Source organism: Urocitellus parryii, chromosome 8 (assembly GCF_045843805.1).
Source record: "Urocitellus parryii isolate mUroPar1 chromosome 8, mUroPar1.hap1, whole genome shotgun sequence".
Taxonomy (NCBI): domain Eukaryota; kingdom Metazoa; phylum Chordata; class Mammalia; order Rodentia; family Sciuridae; genus Urocitellus; species Urocitellus parryii.
In genome coordinates this window covers 96,474,801-96,493,462 of record NC_135538.1, presented here as the reverse complement: position 1 = coordinate 96,493,462, position 18,662 = coordinate 96,474,801, and the positions used below count along the sequence as shown (strand labels likewise).

Here is an 18,662-nt window from a genome sequence, read left to right as displayed (position 1 = left end):
CTTCTATCAGATGAAAAAAATAAAGCCTAAAGGTTTTTTTTTTTATGAAAGCTTTAACATCCTAAGAAATATTCAGGTTATTTATAAATTAAGTCATAAAATGATAAATGGAAGGCAAGTACCTAAATTTCTTTTTAAGAGCTTTAACTTGGACTCATTACATTGGGCCATATGTTAGTGTGGGATTAGTACTGAGTTCCAAGGCAGATTTTAGGATTCAATTCATATAAATAATTCCATCAAAGGGGTTTTGCTTTAATCATATCAGGGCAAGGCTAATTCTCTGTAATAGTATGGAAAGTTAGTGTTTTAGTCAGCTTTTTCATTGCTGTAACTAAAGGACCCTACCAGAACAACTGTAGAGGAGGAAAAGTTTATTTGGGGGCTCACAATTTCAGAGGTCTCAGTCCATTGATAGTAAACTCCATTTCTTAGGGCTCAAGATGAGGCAAAACATCATGGTGGAGAGTGTGGCAGAAGGAAGCAGCTCACAGGATGAGCAGGAAGCAGAAAGACTCCACTCTCCAGATACAAAATGTATACCCCATAGCCATGCGCACAGTGAACCACTTTCTCTAGCCACATCCCATCTGCCTCCAGTTACACCCAATTAATCCCATCAGAGGTTAATTCACTGATTAGGCTAATGCTATAACCCAGTCATTTCTCCCCTATACCTTCTTGCATTATCTCACATATGAGCTTCTGAAGACATCACATCTAAACCATAACAGTTAGTAATTACAATCAATTATATCAAGTTAATGTTTATCAGAGTATTTACTAAATAATTCTTGTTAAATTAATGGTCTAATTAAGAAACTGAATTTAAATACCTGTGGCACCCATTTGGAGGACACAAAGCTGGTTACTTCTATTACAGACAAGCCAGTTTGGGAAAGTCGATTGATAAATTCAATTTTTATGTCTGTAGGAACTATAACCTATAAAAACATAAAAAGTTAGTTTATAAGTAAAGTCACATGAGGTCTATTGTTGACAAACAGAAATTCACTTCCTAACTGAAAAGAAATGTGATTTATAAACTCAAGTAGCAAGTGAAAACAAACATGTCTTTAACATCCTAAGAAATGTTAATATTTAAACTGAGTGTTTGAAATACACTCAGTAAAGCCAATATAAACTTACCTTTTCATTCTGCAGTCCATCCCTAGGCCCAACTTCTACTATTTTGACATATTCAGGGAGCCCAGATAACTGGGATGATTCCTGAAAAGCAAAATATAAAGACAAGAAAAATATAGCATTTAGATTGCCATACTTCTTATTTAAAAAGCTAAACAATTATACTATATTAAATAAAGCCTCATCCAGAAAGCAATAACAGTAAGAAATCAACATAATGATATAATCTAAATACCCTACTTATATTTGTAATATGAACTCATTTTTCTTATAACTGCTTGATATTTTATGATTTAAATTCAAAAGAATAATTTCTAAAAATAAAATTGTGAAATAAGGGATTTACCCAGGATCCAAAGAGCAAATCTGTTGAATCATTCTGCATATAATTATATCACCTTTTTAAAAAAGATTTCTTTTTTAGTTGTAGATGGGCACACTACCTTTATTTCATTTATTTATTTATTTATTTGTTTGTTTGTTTATTTATTTATTTATTTTTAATGTAGTGCTAAGGGTGGAACTCAGTGCCTCACACATGCTAGGTGAGCGCTCTACCACTGAGCCACAGCCACAGCTCCTAGATCACATTTTTGTTAAAATAAAAGTTAAGCCATTGTACTAGCAGATATCTGCCACACAGAGTCATACCAGCTGCCACCTGCAATTCACTGAACTTAAGTGTAGATTTGGTATTTTGGCTCATGCACAGAAAGATAAGGTTAGATATAAAAGTATGCTATTTGCTTCTCTGTGTCACACAACAGAACTACCACACAAACACTGCTTCCTGATGGACTAGTGAACATAAGCCTCAATATCTTCCCAACACCCCAGCTCTAGCCCAATGTAAGAAATACCTTGTTCTACCTTTTGCCCAACTCTGAGGTACTAAATGGGCTGGTTTCTGGAATTTCTGTCCCTAGACTAGGCAGGATGGACCTAGTTTAAAAGAGGCATCTGCCTTCTAAATGTATTGATTTAAAGGTTATTATTTAATACAAGAAAAATAGAAATAGCCTGTTTTGTATCACAGTTTAAATGACAAAGAAGCTACCTCTTATAGACTGTACCAACATAATCTCTTGGTACTTCTGAGTGAAGCCTTGGTAACTGATCATTGAGTTCTTCATATGGATAGTTGGTAGAATCAACCCAGATTCACAAGACCTGTACCTTTCATCAGTAAAGACAAATTCAAGCTGACAATAATGGCATACAATGGTGAAGTGGCTGTTTTGGATGCAGGATGCAGTTTTTGTCTATAACAGAAAAAGGCTCACTGGCCCTTTTAGTGTTTAAAACTCTTACAGGCTTTATTACTATTCTGTGTTAATTCAGTTGAAGAACCCAGATGGTCGCTGATACAATGTTAACAGACCATCCTCTACAATTTCCCTAAAATGGGGCAATTTGTTAACAAAAATTAGCCAAGAAGGAAGACAACTCTCATTTCTGCATCTTCTGTGCAGGTTATGATGCATAAAATTAAGAGGAGGTGGAGAGTTAAGAGGGGAACATGAGTCCTCTGCTTTAGGTTCAGTTCTGAATGGTAGTCATGAGACCATGCCTAATTATGGAGTGCCTATAATGTCAACCCAGCAATTAAGAAAATGTATGGCATGGGAATATTGTGTAAAAGAGAGACTCATTTCTCTTTCTAGTCCTAAAATGGAAGCAATGAAACAAAACCTGAAACAAAACCAGGAAGCCTTAAAACATGTGGTCTCATTATTGATGGTTGTTTCACAAAACTACATTTCCAACAGCAATTAGCTTTCAGCATACATGGACAAAGAGTATTTCTTTGTTTAATGGAAATTTTGACCCAAAGAAGGAACATAGTGTTTTTTAATGCTTGTGTACAATGAGTACAATTAGAGAGCTGGGTTCATTTCTCTGCATCAATGTGATAAATTTGGATAACTATTCACAGGTAATATGAAGAAAACCAACACTATGGTCATTTAAGCCAAAGCTGAATGTGTGACCATTTGATAGGATTTTCGATTCTTCTTGAATCTAATGCTACTCTTCAGTCTTTCTAGACAGTTTGAATTAAGCTAGTGACCAAAGATATTCCCCAATACAATCAACAGATCGTATTTATGCACAGTCTGTGTCACAGACTTCAATAGGTGCTGGGTGTATGCCAAAATGTAACCAGTAATAAATGGACCAATTAGATAGAAGCAGTAAGAGATGGTAAGGAATCACGGAAGATGGAGTATCCGAGAAGAGGCATATTCTATGTTCTGATGAGAAGATTATTAATTCAGGCATTTATTTATTTATTTATTTTGAACTTAGGTCTGGGCTAGTTTACACTGACAAATAAACACATTATTTACTTGTGTGTGTGTGTGTGTGTGTGTGTGTGTGTGTGTGTGTGTTTAGTGCTGGGGATTGAACCTGGGTACTGTGCATGCTAGGCAAGTGCTCTACCACTAAGTTACACCCTCAGCCTCATGTGCTTATACAACATGAGGGATTTTATATTAATCATTATGTATGAATCTGTGGTAGTAATGCTTAGAAAGAGATCAAAGGTCACCAAGAAAGGGCTCTCATATCACACATATTCAGTTAATATATGTTAATGCTGATGATAACCAGAGGACACTTAAATGTCTGGTGGGTTGTATTTCAGCAGCTGCACTTGGGGAACCTCAGAATTTCCTATTGGGCAGCAAGCATGCCTGCCTTTGCTCCAGCTGGACATACTATATCTTCCAAGGCGCTTTGCTAGATGAAAACCTTTGATAGATAATCAAGGAAAGGCATTCATGCCATGCTACTAAAACATGCACATATGCAAGACAACAAAGAAGAAACATTTTCCAACAATTACCACTATTAATACTCAAAAATATTTGTTTTCCTCAACCAAAACTCTAATACATTATCCAAGATCTCATGTGTAATCTAGTCAGAACCTCTACAGATAAAATTAAGTAATTTAATTTCTATGATCCCATCATACTTTTTTAGAAACATGTATTTTTAAAAATATCTGCAAATACTTCTTGCTTGCTTCTCTCTCTTCCTCTATTTCTCTTTTATTATGGGCCCATTTTTTAAATGAGTGAATTACAAATAATAAATGAATTCATGCCTAAAACTTAGATAAGTAAGGCTAGTCTTTCATTTAGCAAGTACATTAGCCAATGTTATAATAGTTACTAGGTAAATGAAAGGAATCATACAAAAATTCCTGCCCATAGCTAGTGAACATTTTAGTGGCACCTGGGTCTTCATGCTACTTTGAGACAGGAATGAGGGGGTACTTTACCTATACACTGAACATGAGTGAGTTATAAGTTACAAGGAATTGAGGTTTTAAAATATCAGGCTGTAGAAGTTAGTGACATAGTCCTTAAACAGGTCTATAGTCTAAAGTTTATTTTTATAACAGTAAAAGTCCTATGTTACTGAGCTTAGTGTATCCTGTTTAGTGTGCAGTACAGTATATGATACTAGTCTAACACAAAAGATGCATTATCTAGAGTGAAGAGTTCAAAAAGCTGTGTTATACAGCTGAGTGTGTGTCCACATTTGGCATCATATTTCTAATGGTTCACTTTCATAGAGCAACAATAAAAGAAATACTATCTTGCATTTATATGTTGTATTTTTTCCAAAGAACTTTTCTATCTCCATTTCATCTGTGAAGCCACTCTATTAGTAAGGCAGAAATGAAAGAGAGATAAAATGACTTTCTAAGTTTACCTTGCTAAATTCCTTGGCTCTGATTCTAGTTTTCTTTAAGATGAGATTAAATACATTGTCAACTATTGAATTTTGCTTGAAAAAATAGTAATGAACCTTACTTTTACATAAAATGTAAGTGTTCTGCTTTATTCACATTTTTCAATTGTGCATAAAATTAAAAGGAAGGCATAATTTGATGCAGAACTCTGAAATCGTGTGTGTGTCTGTGTATGTGTTTGTGTGTGTGCACACATACACAATACATACGTTTTCTAGCAGTAATAATGGGTGCCTTTATACAGTCAACCCTATTCATGGTGATAGGTGTCATTTCTTATTATCTACCCTACAAGTACAGCTTTTTTCCCTACACAACACTACCATAGTAGAAATTTCTATACCAGTTTATATATGTTCCACTGACTTCATTTATTGAGAAGTAGTTTTTTGTGTGTAAAGTTGAAATATCCTCTTTCATAACCAGTATTCCCAAAGAGAATGACTCTGAGGGCCAAATAAAATGCTCCCACTACAGAGATGAGAAGTGTGGATCAGGAAATTGTGTGATTTTCTTTTGAAATTAAATTGGACTTCTTGAGAGGGCATTAGATATCAGCTTTTCCAAAATAATCTATTTTTGTCATCACATCTGAAATATGCACATGGTGCATTTTGTGGTAATGTTAAACTCTCTACACTCTGCTATTTGTTATTTCTTGGATATTAATTTCTCTTTTAACCCAATATAATCAGAAGCATGTAAACCATTATCACTGATATAGCAGATATCCACAGAAACCTTGGTCCTCCAGAGTAATCAAAAGATATTTTTCTCCCTGGGTGATTCTTTGGAACCAAGAGCTGAATAAACAAAGCTGATATTTGAAACCCTATTTCCAGAATATCCATATTTCAGGGTTAATTCAAAGGCAATCTGTGGCAATTTAATAAGAATGCATTCAAAACCAAGTAAGTTTGTAATGCAAAATAATTTTTGTAATGTATTATTAAGGTACCTAATCCTCCATGAATAGTATTTCTTAATTTACCAGCTCAAAAGGTAAAGGAAAGTATCTGAATGCTTTTTAGCAATTTGGGAACAATCAGAAAGAAAGTAAAGAGTGTGCAATGCTTTGCTTCCCAACAACCATCAAAACAGTCAACGTTTTGACAGAGATTAAAAACAAGCTCTACAAACATGAATGTCCTATCTCTACATGTATACTAAAGTATATTCTTGGCACCTTATGGGAAACCAGTGTTGGGTGTCAGTGTAGATATACAACATAACTAAATATAAACCCCTTCTGTAATAAATTTTGTGAACACTGGAAAAATCAATAGTAGTTACAGAAGCATAAGAATATTACCCAACAGTTATCTGCACATATGGCAGATTATAGAATGTAATAAAAGGATGAACAATAAAAAATCATCTAAATGTATTATTATTTTTTTAAAAACAGGCTCTCAATGGGCAGCATATACATTCACTTCTCAGTTAAAATCCATTTGTAAAAAGTGGCTTGAGAAATAAATGCATATCTGTCTTTGATATTTATTAATTATTGCTTTATCAAAATCCACATCTGTATTACAAATAAAACAAGATATAATGTTAAAAATAGAGAATATGAAAAAAGATTGTGAAGATAGTTTATAAAACATGAGTGGTAATAATATAATAGTAACCACAAAAAATGAGAGGAACTACTTGTAAGGAGAAACATTAAAGAAACTGGTAATGGTAACTTTTAATGCACACATTTAATGAACCACTCAACCAAAGAATTAAAATAAATTGAAAAGGCTTCCAAAAAAGACTCTGGGTTTGGTGGCAGATGCCTATAATCCCAGTAGCTCAGGAGGCTGAGGCAGGGGGATATTGAGTTCAAAGCCAACCTCAGCAAAAGAGAGGCAATGAGCAACTCAGTGAGATCCTGTCTCTAAATAAAATACAAAATAGGCCTGGGGATGTGGCTCAGTGGTTGAGTGTCCTTAAATTCAATCCCTAGTAGCCCACCTCCCAGAAAAAAGAATTCCAAAAAAGAAAACCCTTCTATGCTTTGCTAGAGCATTGATCCTGCATATCTAGCTCTGCTTTTTAAAATGGTATTTGTTATTTACATTTGTTTAAGAAATAAAATTATTCTTTATTTGTGGCAACTTAATAATAAAATTAAGTTTATAAAAAATTAACCAACATGATCTATATTTGATTAACATTATCCTTATCACTTAATTATATTATAAGATAAAAATGAAAGTGCCAATTAAAAAAACAAGACTAAAATTTTGATTTGAAGGATTTAATTTCTGGAAAATTTCTTTCCTCAATGACTTTGACAACAAAACATTTTTACCTGGTATGCTGACATCATTCCCAAAGTTTATTTTGGAAGCCACTAAAATTGCTTTTGCATTTTGCAAATTCATAAGCAGTCAAATTGGTTGAATATATACAGATGATAATTTAAATTGGGTTGCTACTACTATTGAGAAAAAGCAATTACATTGCTGCTCATGATCTTTTGATTATACCATATTGTCTGTATAATAATAGCAAGTTGGGACATCACATCCAAGATGTCCTCAGAGTTTTCAACTTTATAATATACTCTCTTAGACATAATAAAACTATTAGATTCCATTTAAATTTTGAATAAAACTGTTCAATTCTTAATAAATTTCCTCCATCAAAATACTTATGTAATGTCTATTTTCTGATTGGCTATAAAATATCAACATGTCTGAGTATTTGCATGCTTATAAACATACTACAATTTTCTCAGAAAAATAACAAAACTACATGTGATGTCTTATATCACACAATATTTAACCAGTTTTGGATATTTGTTAGGGATGAGTTGTTGAGTAATAAAGGTAGCAGAACAGGGGCTTACAGAAATACTACCAGGTGCTAGTAAACTTAGGTAAAGTCTATCCCTGGGAAATTTTGATGATTATTAGTAGCAGACTATTGTGGGTATGGTGAAGTGGTGCTCAGACACTCCGTGCAGGACTGAAGCATTCCCAGATGCTAGAGTGTTGGCAGTATTCTCCTTTAAGTAGCCCATCTCCCTAGCTAGAGAAAGCCTCCTTGTCTAAACTCATGCCTATGCCCTGTGATCATCCAGTGGGTGGTTGAAGAAGAAACAGAAAGGCCTAGCCCCTTTGCTTCAGGGTAGTACAACCTGAAGGACTACAGTATGGGCTCCAGAGAGCCTGTGTGACTATGACCTTTGTTGTGAGCACGTCAGATTTCAAATTTCTCCTCTGCTAATCCTGTATTCTTCACTACCCCACAGGTATTGAATCCAAGGGCAACAATTTCCTGCAAACAACTCTTCATCCAAGAATCTGTTTCCTAGAGAATCATACCTAAAATAAAAATTGGTGTCAGAAGTGATCTAAAGAAAGAGTCTGTAAAATGGGATTTAGGATAATTTGCTGACCAATTTCCACTTATTTCATATCCTTGAAAATAGGTGGGATATTGCTACTTCCTGATAGCCTGTAAACATAGATAGATATTCACTGGTTCTCCAACAGGACAATTTTGTCCCCCAGAGGACATCTGGCAATGTCTGGAGACATGGTCTCTTGTCGCAGTGGCTGAGCACTACTACATGTTTAATGGGTAAACATGTTGCAGTGCACAAGTCAGGCCTTCCTAACAAGGGTTAATGGTTGTGGCACCCTGATCTGTACAATCAAAATAAACCAAGGATGAAGTGGACCAGTTAGTTGAGGTCAGCTGCCTCAATAAGCCTTGACCTCATGCTAGTCTACATACCTGCACCAATTTTCAGGCCCAAAACCGGTGGAATAAAGGAGCAAACAAATTCCCATGAGAAGGACCTTATAATATTATAAGAACTATGTATATTGTAGTTTTCTAATCTTTCCCCCAAACGGTTTGACAGTAAATGAGCACTGGATAAAGGAGACCACTAAACATTTCAGTCTTGGACTCAAGTTCAAGCTGACATCAAAACTTAGAGATCCAAAGTATCCCCTTGGAAAACACCACCTTATTAGAATAGGGATTATGGAGGCCACATGATAAGTGAAATCCTGTGACTCCATTCCTCTGCAATCTCTCTTTAGTCCCTAAGTGTACAATTGGAATATATATATTTGGTAGTGAAACAGATAACCGCCATATATTGGTTCTTTAACCCATAATATAAAACTGTCACAATAGGAAAGGGCAAAGAGAAGCTTCTGAAAGAGCTCATTTATTCCCTTCAGTCAAGAGAGTAAGGAGGTGGAGAAGGAAAAGGGGAAAGGGGCGAGGGATAGAAACAGGGGTAGGGGAGAGGAGAAAGCAAAACATCCTGGGAAATGGAAGAGATTATGTCATCTGTACATATCTAAAGTAAAGGAGCTATGACCTCATCATAAGTCCACTTTAGTGACCAATACAGCCTTTACCAAAGCCAGAAAGATGTTAAAATTTTCAAGGATATCAGAGAACTCCCAAAACCTCAACTTCAAATGTAGCTTCTGTACCTGTTGTGTTACTTTTGGCAAAAGCCAATTAACACTGCCTCAAAGTGTATGGCAAGCAGCCACTGATTAGAGGAATTGTATTGTTTTCTACCTGATGGAGAGAATAAAATATTTCCCCCACTCTCCACTCTTTTTTTTTTTTTTTTTGAGACAGGCAACAGTAGAGATTTATAGAATTCTCCTCAAGCTATATTAACTCTTCTACTGTTATATTTCAAAGAGACCTGAAAATTCCAGACATTCTGAAAAATATCATATAACTTCACTATGTCATTACCATATTGAAGGAAACTCAAACTTCATTAAGAATTTATAGAAGTAATTCAGGGGACCTTTAAAAAAATCCAGGCATCCAAAACCAAATACAGCAAAATGAAAGTGACTGTTAAATAGTACTAAATTCAAAATCTTAAATAGTCTGACAAATAATTCGGAGATGGCCATCTCTGTAGGACATGTTGACCTACTGCAGAGATTTAAAATACAAAGTATGAATCGTACTGCTTCTCCATTTTAAACTCAGAGCAGGCAATGGTAATCAAAGACAGTAGGCTTTCAAAAAGAGGCCAAGTACCTCCTAGGCCTTCTCAATGTATCTATCTACTCCAATATCGACTACAGAGAGATACTGTAAATCTCCCATTTTCTATCAATGTTGGGTCTGATACAGAAGACAAAATGTATTTGCCATCCTGAGACAATGAGGAAAAACTATTTTGCCTGTGTGGTTCTGGTGATTAAACTTAGAACGTTGTACATAGTAGGCTACCCAGACCCTTTTTATTTTGAGACAGGGTCTCACTAAATTGCCCAGGCTGGCCTTGAAATTGTGATTATCTGCCCTCAGCCAATGGGATCACAAGTATGCACCGCCATGTCTGTGGGAAAATGTTCTTACCACTCTGTACTTCATTTATTAATTTAGAATAAATTCAGGTAATAGCTATAAAGAGTTTTCAAATTATATATATATATATGAATATATATGTACATATATAAGCTTCCCACAAATATAATAGCCATTAGACAAATAAATATAAGGGCAATAGTTTTTTGTTCATTTATTCATTTTCTTAATATTGATTAGATATCAAACATGCAAGATGTTATGCTAGATCTTGGTTAAAGAAAGCTTATTTGGATATAGTGATTAATTTCAAAGGAGTTACTCTAATTAAAATATACCCAAAATAAAGCATTCATTACTCTTTGTGCTGCATTTCCAATACCACTACTAAAGCAAATCTGAGGAATTTCTTACCAATACTGTAATTGGCCATCTAGTATGATGGAAAAAATATCTAGAGAAAAATAACTTGGCTGTAGCAGACACTATTGCACAAATGTGGAAAATATAATTTAATTATTCTTCTGTTCGAAATGGGAATAATAATGACACTTGGCCCATAATTTCATTGTAAAGATTCAATGAGAACATGAATATAAAGCATTTAGTATTGTCCTTCCTGAAGAGCCATTTAAGCAATGTTTGCCTTTTGTAAATATAACGTGTAGACATAAAAAGGGTTTTAAAAATATTTTTGCAAAAATGATAGCTTAAAGTTATTCCATCTATCATTTTAAAATACACCTACCAGCTTAAAATTTTCAATGAAAGGGATCATTGTTAACAGTGGAGCCGATTACCTATACAGTCCTTCCCACAATCAAAATCCTACATGGAAATTATTCAAGATCTCTCAGCAAGGAGCTCCAAACACTTTGGAGACATTATCCCCCATTCTTGGAACTTGCCAACAATTTTATCCACCTCCAGTGCTGACACCATCAACTCCACCCATCCTGTTCCACTTGGCAATGTCAACCTCAGTTTGAACTTGTGAAAGGCAACAGAAGGGCACTCACTCCAGTGTCAGGAAAAATGAGAGCTCATATTCAAAACCTGGCTGAATAATGCTATAAACGAATACAGAAGTCACAGCTATTTACTTGTTGAAAATGTTTTTATGGAAAAAAATACTAATTTAAAAGGCAAATTAAATACATTAATAATTCTGATTGGCATCACATACTCAGAGACAAGAGTACTATAAAAAAGCCCATGTCCTCTTCTCAAGCTAGATTTTAATTTCTCCTTTCACCTCAGAGATGTTCCTTTCAGCTTTACAACCAATTTTGAAACTAGAAGATCTACTTTCTTTTTTTTTAGATGCAGATCTTCTTGTGATATGGAGCTAGCAGATTGTTAGACGTTCATATCACAACATGAGAGTTGACCCACATCCTTGGCCAAAGAGACTTTTTGACTAAAGAGACTTTACAAAGCCTCTAAATAACCCAGTTAGTCATTTGATCATTCTTGGGGTACACCAATTATTCCATTTGACACTCTGTAATGTTACAGGAAAAAAATTATGACCTCAAAATACATAGAAATTTTCAGAAACTTCATCATATGGGACAAATTACAAGGGTAATGAAATATATTTAGAACACTCCAAGCAGTGGAGGGGATGTGAACAATTTTGAAGAAGCTATGCCAATACATGAGGTCCTTTAGGCATGATGCCCAGAGCCGGAGGGTCTTCTTGCCTAGGTCTAAAGGGTTCTGAGTAAAACTGACAGTCCATTCTTTATAATCTTTCTTCCCAAAGGTTCCCCACCTCCGGGGAAATCCACATCTTTCTTTAAATTGTTAAAGCCCACATGAAGATTCACCCTGACTCCTCTCTCTTTCTCTCTCTGACACTCTAAATTAAGGTTATCAGCAGATCAAATTCTATCTTGGAAATAATCACTTCTCACCTGGATTACTGCAAAGAACATGCTAAGTATTCTCTCAGCTTCTACTCCTGCCATTTCCTTTCCAAAGCAGCCAGCAGCCTGATAGTACTTTGAAACATTCCCAGATACATCACTCTTCCATTCAATACAATTTCCACAACTTTCCATTTTCATCAGTAAAATATCTAAAGTCTTTGATCTTTGTCATGGCATTGGAGGTTGTTGTGGCTTGGATCTAAAATGTTCCCCCAAAGGCCATGTGCTACAGGCCTGGACTCCAACCTGTGGAACTGTGGGGAGGTAGTAGAAACTTGAGGAGTTTGGTCACTAGGCCCATGTCCTTAAGGATATATGTTGTTCTCGTCCCTGGACCTTTCTTTTTTTTTTTTTTTTCTTCGCCCTCCCCACCTTTCCCTCTGCTTTAGGACTGCCATGGGGTTAGCAGCTGTTCTCCACCAAACTTTTCAGCCATGATGATCTGTTTCACTTCATACCCAAAGCAAAGGACCCGGGAACCATGGATTGAAACCATAAGTCAAAATAAATCTATTCTCCTGTAAGCTACTTTTCTAAAGTATTTTGTCACATCGATAAAAAATGATTAATACAAATGCCCTCCATGATCTTACACCTTATTATTGTCTGACAGACTATTTTAATTGCCCTTCACCTTTGCTCCAGTCACTCCAAATTCTTTGCAGTTACTTGAACACTTGTGCATTTTAATTTCCCCTGCTGGGCTGTTCTTCCCACCCATATCTCTGTGGTTCATATCCTTTAGTGGTTCTACTCCCTAAAATTTCTGTGTAAAATAATAATATAATAATAATAATAATAATAATAATTCAGCAACAGCAACAACAACCCCACAAACTAGAATAAAATTTCTTTCTACTCTCTGATACCCTTAGTCTTTATTAGGCTGAGCTGGGTATATGGAACACGCTTAGTAAACACTTTCTATCAGTCATATAATGGAATATGTTTCCATTCATGTTATATATTTGAAAACTAACAAAAATCTACTACACATAATGCTCCCTGATATTTTGGAGAAAAACATCTGGAATCATTATATGTACATTAATTGTCTAAAAGAAGACTTTAAAAACACTTCGAATGGAAAGAAGCTTCTACAAAAGGATGGTTAGCTGAACACCATTCCATTTCTGAAGGATTAAGAAATCCCAACACCTAAAAGAATATACATGTGTCTGTTGTGCAGGTTCTCCTGAGTTGGCTGGGGTGAGTTGAACCTTAATATTGGTCTTACTGGACACAATATATCAAAATTATCGACCCTACAGGTCCAAATACTTACCAATATTCAGGATCATCTGGGAGTTTTCTAAATCAGAAGGGAAAATACTGTGATTATTGTAAGCAGCAATGACAAGGGATTCTGTAAATTTTGTATCTAAAATCTTGGGTTTTTTTTTATTCATTCATTGGATGGGCATTGGTACCTGGCATACAGCAGGACAGATAAAAGGTCCTGTCTTCATGAAATTTGTACACAATAGCAAAATTAAAAGGCAATAATTTGCCAGGTATAGTGGCGCAGGCCTGTAATCCCAGTGGCTCAGGAGGCTGACAGGAGAATTGAGAGTTCAAAGCCAGCCTCAGCAAAAGCGAGGTGTTAAGCAATTCCGTGAGAACCTATCTCTAAATAAAATACAAAATAGGGCTTGGGATGTGTCTCAGGGGCCAAGTGCCCCTGAGTTCAATCTCTGGTACCACCCCCCCTCCAAAAGGCAATAATTAAAATGCACAGGGATAAGTGTTATGAATAAAAAGAAATCAAGGAAATGGGAGAGAAGACAATGGAAGACATGCTACAGGTTTATATCAGAAGTTACAGTTCAAGAAAAGAAAAAAAGGGAGATGGGTGGTAGGGAGGTGTGCCAAGCTGGACAAATATATTGTGGAACAGCCTGTTAGTCAAGAGATCAGCCAGGGCAACATTCTCCCGGTTGACTGGAGGAAATGTGCCCAGTGTAATAACTGTTCTAGGAAGTGCCTGAAGGCCAGAGTTAAATAGAGAAAAAGCAACCAAAGGCTAAAGTAATTGAAAAATCAGGATTCGAGGTACAGAGAGGGCCCAGGTAAAATTTTTTATTCCCAGGCAGATGGAAAGCCACAGGAGTGCTTTGGAATAGAGGAGAGATATGATCTGAGGTTCATTTGTTAGGGCTTACTCTAGCTATTATCTTGGAAATAGACTGAAGGGATGGTATTTGTACCTGAAGAATGGAAACACAGAGACCACAAAATTAGGAGGTTATGGAAACTCCTATGAGCAATAATGGAAGCTTGGATGAGAATAATTTGGGCAAAGAGGGCAAGAGGAAGCCCTGAGAGGACAATAACTTCTAACCATGTCAGAGTAAATCTCCTAACTCTCAGGTCAAGCAGGGAAGATGTGTGCCTTACATCCTGATTTTCCCTAAAAGTTCAACAATGTAAAATGTGTAGACAGAATACTTACAAAAAGGAAATACTCCCAAATGTAAGAAAAAGCAAGTTGTTAAATTTATTCAAAACCTGCATCTCCATTAAACTCTTTCCTACCTTGCCCCAGAGCACGACTAAATTCTTTCCTACAGGAAGCTGCCTCACACTTTATAAAGTTAGATTCAATCACCCAAACGATACCAATATTTTGCTTTCTCCATTTTACTTGCAAGGTCTCAAAACTGACATCTCACCTACGAATGCTGATTTATACTAAATATCTTTATACAGAGACTTTTTTTTCCAATGGAGATCTGTAAAGTAGAGAAAAGGGACCAGAGGCACGGAGGAGGGGAAGGAAAGAGGAAACACTGTGAAATGATATTGACCATGTTAAATTACTATATTGTTTGCAGATATGAACATGTAACAACAAATCTCACCATTATGTATAATTATAATGCATCAAAAATATGTGGGAAAAAAACACCTTTTTTTCCAATCACTGTTTTATAGCATATGGTTGTGTTTAACTTGTTTATCACTTTAGGGATGTGCTTCTAAAGCAGGGCACTTACCTTTGTCTCACTGCCTGCCACATTTAACCCCAGGCCAACCATAACAAATTATTCCATCTCAGGGAACCTGGCAGCACTTCCGTGTTCCCTGGCAGAACTTGCCATCATCAACTCCAGCTCCACAGTCGGTAATTTCTAGATTGCTGCTAACTCACTGACTCCTCACCTGGCTTCACTTTCTGACACACTGACCTTTCCTGGCCCCAATTCTAATTAAAATGTGTGTTTTGTTTCCTTAGGGCTCTGTACCCAGCTGATGAGGTTGCTACTGGCTTTATTATTCTTTCCTTTCCAGGTGGCCTATTTCATTTTAGAGACAACATATCTTGAACCCCAGAGGTGTCTCTAATGTTGGGAATGTGAGCAGGCTGATGAGGGGTGGTCTAGGGCCTCTGAATTTCTGATCCTTCTTAAATCACCTCACGTGTGTATTTGTTCCTTCCATGTAAGTCTAAATCTAGCTCTGCTTAAATGTTCTCCATATACAGGGGAGTAAAGTGCTAGGCAATAAATCACATTGCCTGTGCAGAGTACAGCTGGTGCCCATTCAGCACTGAAATGTGCATCTTATACTTAAAGACTGCCTAATTCATTCTACAACTTTCTATCCTCTGGCTCAACAAGGCAGCAACAGAATGCCTAGATAAGTTTCGTGTATTGTGCACAATCTGAAATACTCCTGCCTTCCTCAGGATTGGGCTGGAAACCATGTTTAGAGAACCCCGTCTTACATCAGGCACCAGTTACAAAGACAAAAAGAACTTAAAAAGGGTCCACAAAATGATTAAAGCAGCAGCTTACAGGATGGACGAGCAAGGCTTAAAAGTACTAGAAATATTTCATCTTGGCCATAGACAACTAATAGGCAATTTTATAACTTAAATATGTGAAGGGATGCCTATTCAGATTAGTGTTTCTGTCGATTTTTATTTAACACAGAATTAAATTTAAACTGTAAGTTGAGGATAAGGATGAAAGCTTCTTAAAAAGTAAGGGCCATTAAATACTTTGAAGGGTTATTGTTCTTTGAATCATTGTCATAAGCTTTTCCTTTGAAAGTGGTCCTGGTCCATACCTATTGTACTAGGACAAATAATATTACCTCCTTTTACTCTCAAAGTGTCTTGATTTTGACCATAAATTACATAAATATCCTAATTAAATTCATTACAAAATATAATTTGAAGGAATGAATATTTAATTAGATTACACATCCATTCTATTCCTACAAGAAAAGAGAGCTTTCATATTGGCAGAACAAGGCCATTGCCTCTACCCACAATTCCTCCATTGGTCATGAATATGACGATCAAGAACAATCATACTTAGGCAAAACCAGCCCTTCAGCAGTCCCTTAATTCCAACATGTAGGCTGCCCAAGAGATTGAGCTTTGTCTAGTTTCCATGTTTTTATAAATCTGCATTTCCAGAGAAATGTTACATACAGGGAAAACTATGAAATCATGTAAAAAAGAAGCCATATTTTCAACTCTGTTTTTCAAAGAGAATTTTTTTCTTCTAACTTTCTCTGTGTCTACCATCAGCAGAAGTATCCTGACTGCTCCTTCCTAAATCTCATCAAAATTTAACTGACCCTGTTCCTAAACTAGTCAGGATTATGATCTTAATTATCTTTTTCTTTCTTCTTCTTCTTTTTTTTTTTTTTGGACAGCATCTAAGTTTCTTAGGGCCTCACTGAGTTGCTGGGGCTGGCTTTCAATTTGCAATCCTCCTGCCTCAGCCTCCTGAGGTGCTGGGATTATAGGCATGCACCACCATGCCTGGCTGATCTTTGTTATACAAATGCTATCTTCACTCCAAAATAGCCCAGAAAAACATTAAGGGCAGGCAGGCATTTTCACACATTTAACCTATGAATGGAACCAATCCTAAGGAACATTTTAACAGTATGGAATTCCTTAGGTTTTGATTTCTTTGAGCCATCTAAGGAAACCATCCTGAGACAGATATGCATTGGAGAGGTGGAGTATACAGAGAATTATTTTAAAAGAATTAAATGAGACTTATCATCTCAAAAACAGAAGTCCCCACCACCACCACCAAAAAAAGAATTTTGCTCTAAAAGTTGTATTGTGAAGCAAATACACAATAAGGAAGAGTCTGGATCCTGCTAGACTTGAGCCAGAAATCACCTGCAATTATTCTAAATGTGGGGTTTTGTGTGACAGAATTAAGGCATGTCAGCTAATGAAATATAGTTCTTATGTGTGTAGTGGATGAGCATCGTGTTTATGAAATCTCCACCCATGAAAGAACAAAGGGCCTCTAAGTGATCTTTGGGAAAGATGACCATGGCCAGATGTGGACATTGGTTTCAACAAAACTGCTTTACCTCTTTCTCTGTAAATTCCAACTTTCCCAAGATGCTCAAATGTGTATCACCAGGAAGACTTGTATTCAGAGGTAAACTTGATTTTGTTGTTAAGAACAAATGTGAGCCTTTTGGGGAAAAAAAAAATAGTTCTTTATCACTATTCTAAACTAAACATAGAGATTTGTTTAGTTATTTATTTTTTTCTATTCCTTAATTGAGTAAATTCATTCACAATTGAGAGTAGGCAGGAAGACATGATTATTCATAAGTAGAGTCAAAAGAAATATTTGTTCAAAGTAATTTAAAGCAACACTGCTGCATTATGAACGAGTTAGTATCAAACTGCTAAACCAAAACCATTCATTTGATCAAAGCCTTGGATTTCCATTTCCAAAGCCCAGAGCTTTCTTAGGACTTTAAAGTAGGGCCAATATAATTGGAGTAAGACTATAAAGTTGTAATAGCAGGATGTCTTTCCAGCTCTAAGAAATGATTTCCAGTGGCTCTGAATAACTAGACATCATCACTGTCCTTCACTGTTCCAAAAAAGTACTTCCCGGCGTGTTCTGTATTATGTGAATCTCATGTTCTGTTTCATGTGATACCTACAAGCTGTGCTGTCCAAATTCCAACTCCATTTTTTTAATAAGTTCAGCTGTGATCTACAGTTCATTCTGTTAAGTCTTTTCCATAATCCCTCCGTTCCATATTATATATACACCTTCAGTGCTTCCTTCCCTCCCTCACATCCTAACACCTTCATTTAATCACCTCTTAATCATTTGCCTGAAAAGTAAACCCTCCAGTCACTTATTGTTTCCTTCCAGATGCTGCTGTTGAATGACTCCCCATGGACTTCACCTAGCATTCCATCCATGTTCATTTGGCTGTACAGACTGCGATCCCAGCACTCCAAAGCTTTTAAGCTCTTTCTTTCCAAGAAAACTCATAGCTAACACCATTATTTCCTCACCAAAAAAAAAAAAAAAAAACACAGCTAACATCTGCAGACTGAAACATCAAAACAAAGAAAAAATTTTGCACAGTTCTGCTAAAGTTGGATGCAATCTTTATCAGCCATCGTAGGCAATAAATCAATGTTCTTCTTTTCAATTTCTATTAAAAAATAAACCATAGTGACCCATAGCAATTTTCCCTCAAAGAAATAGTTAACAAAC

At 36.0% G+C, this 18,662-nt stretch overlaps 1 protein-coding gene across 4 annotated transcripts in view; it reads right to left on the bottom strand.

Moving 5' to 3' along the window:
* Hmgcll1 (3-hydroxy-3-methylglutaryl-CoA lyase like 1) overlaps positions 1 to 18,662 on the bottom strand; it is a 138,697-nt gene that overhangs the window by 104,625 nt on the left and 15,410 nt on the right. For 2 of the 4 annotated variants that reach the window (XM_026398952.2, XM_077801944.1), the window contains exons 2-3: positions 1,150 to 1,230; positions 837 to 944 (exon numbers count right to left, since the gene is read on the bottom strand). The exons of the other annotated variants lie outside the window; for them this stretch is intronic. In XM_026398952.2, coding sequence (XP_026254737.2) covers positions 837 to 944; positions 1,150 to 1,230 — 189 coding nt within the window. The remainder of the gene's footprint in view (positions 1 to 836; positions 945 to 1,149; positions 1,231 to 18,662) is intronic. 4 annotated transcript variants of the gene reach the window in all.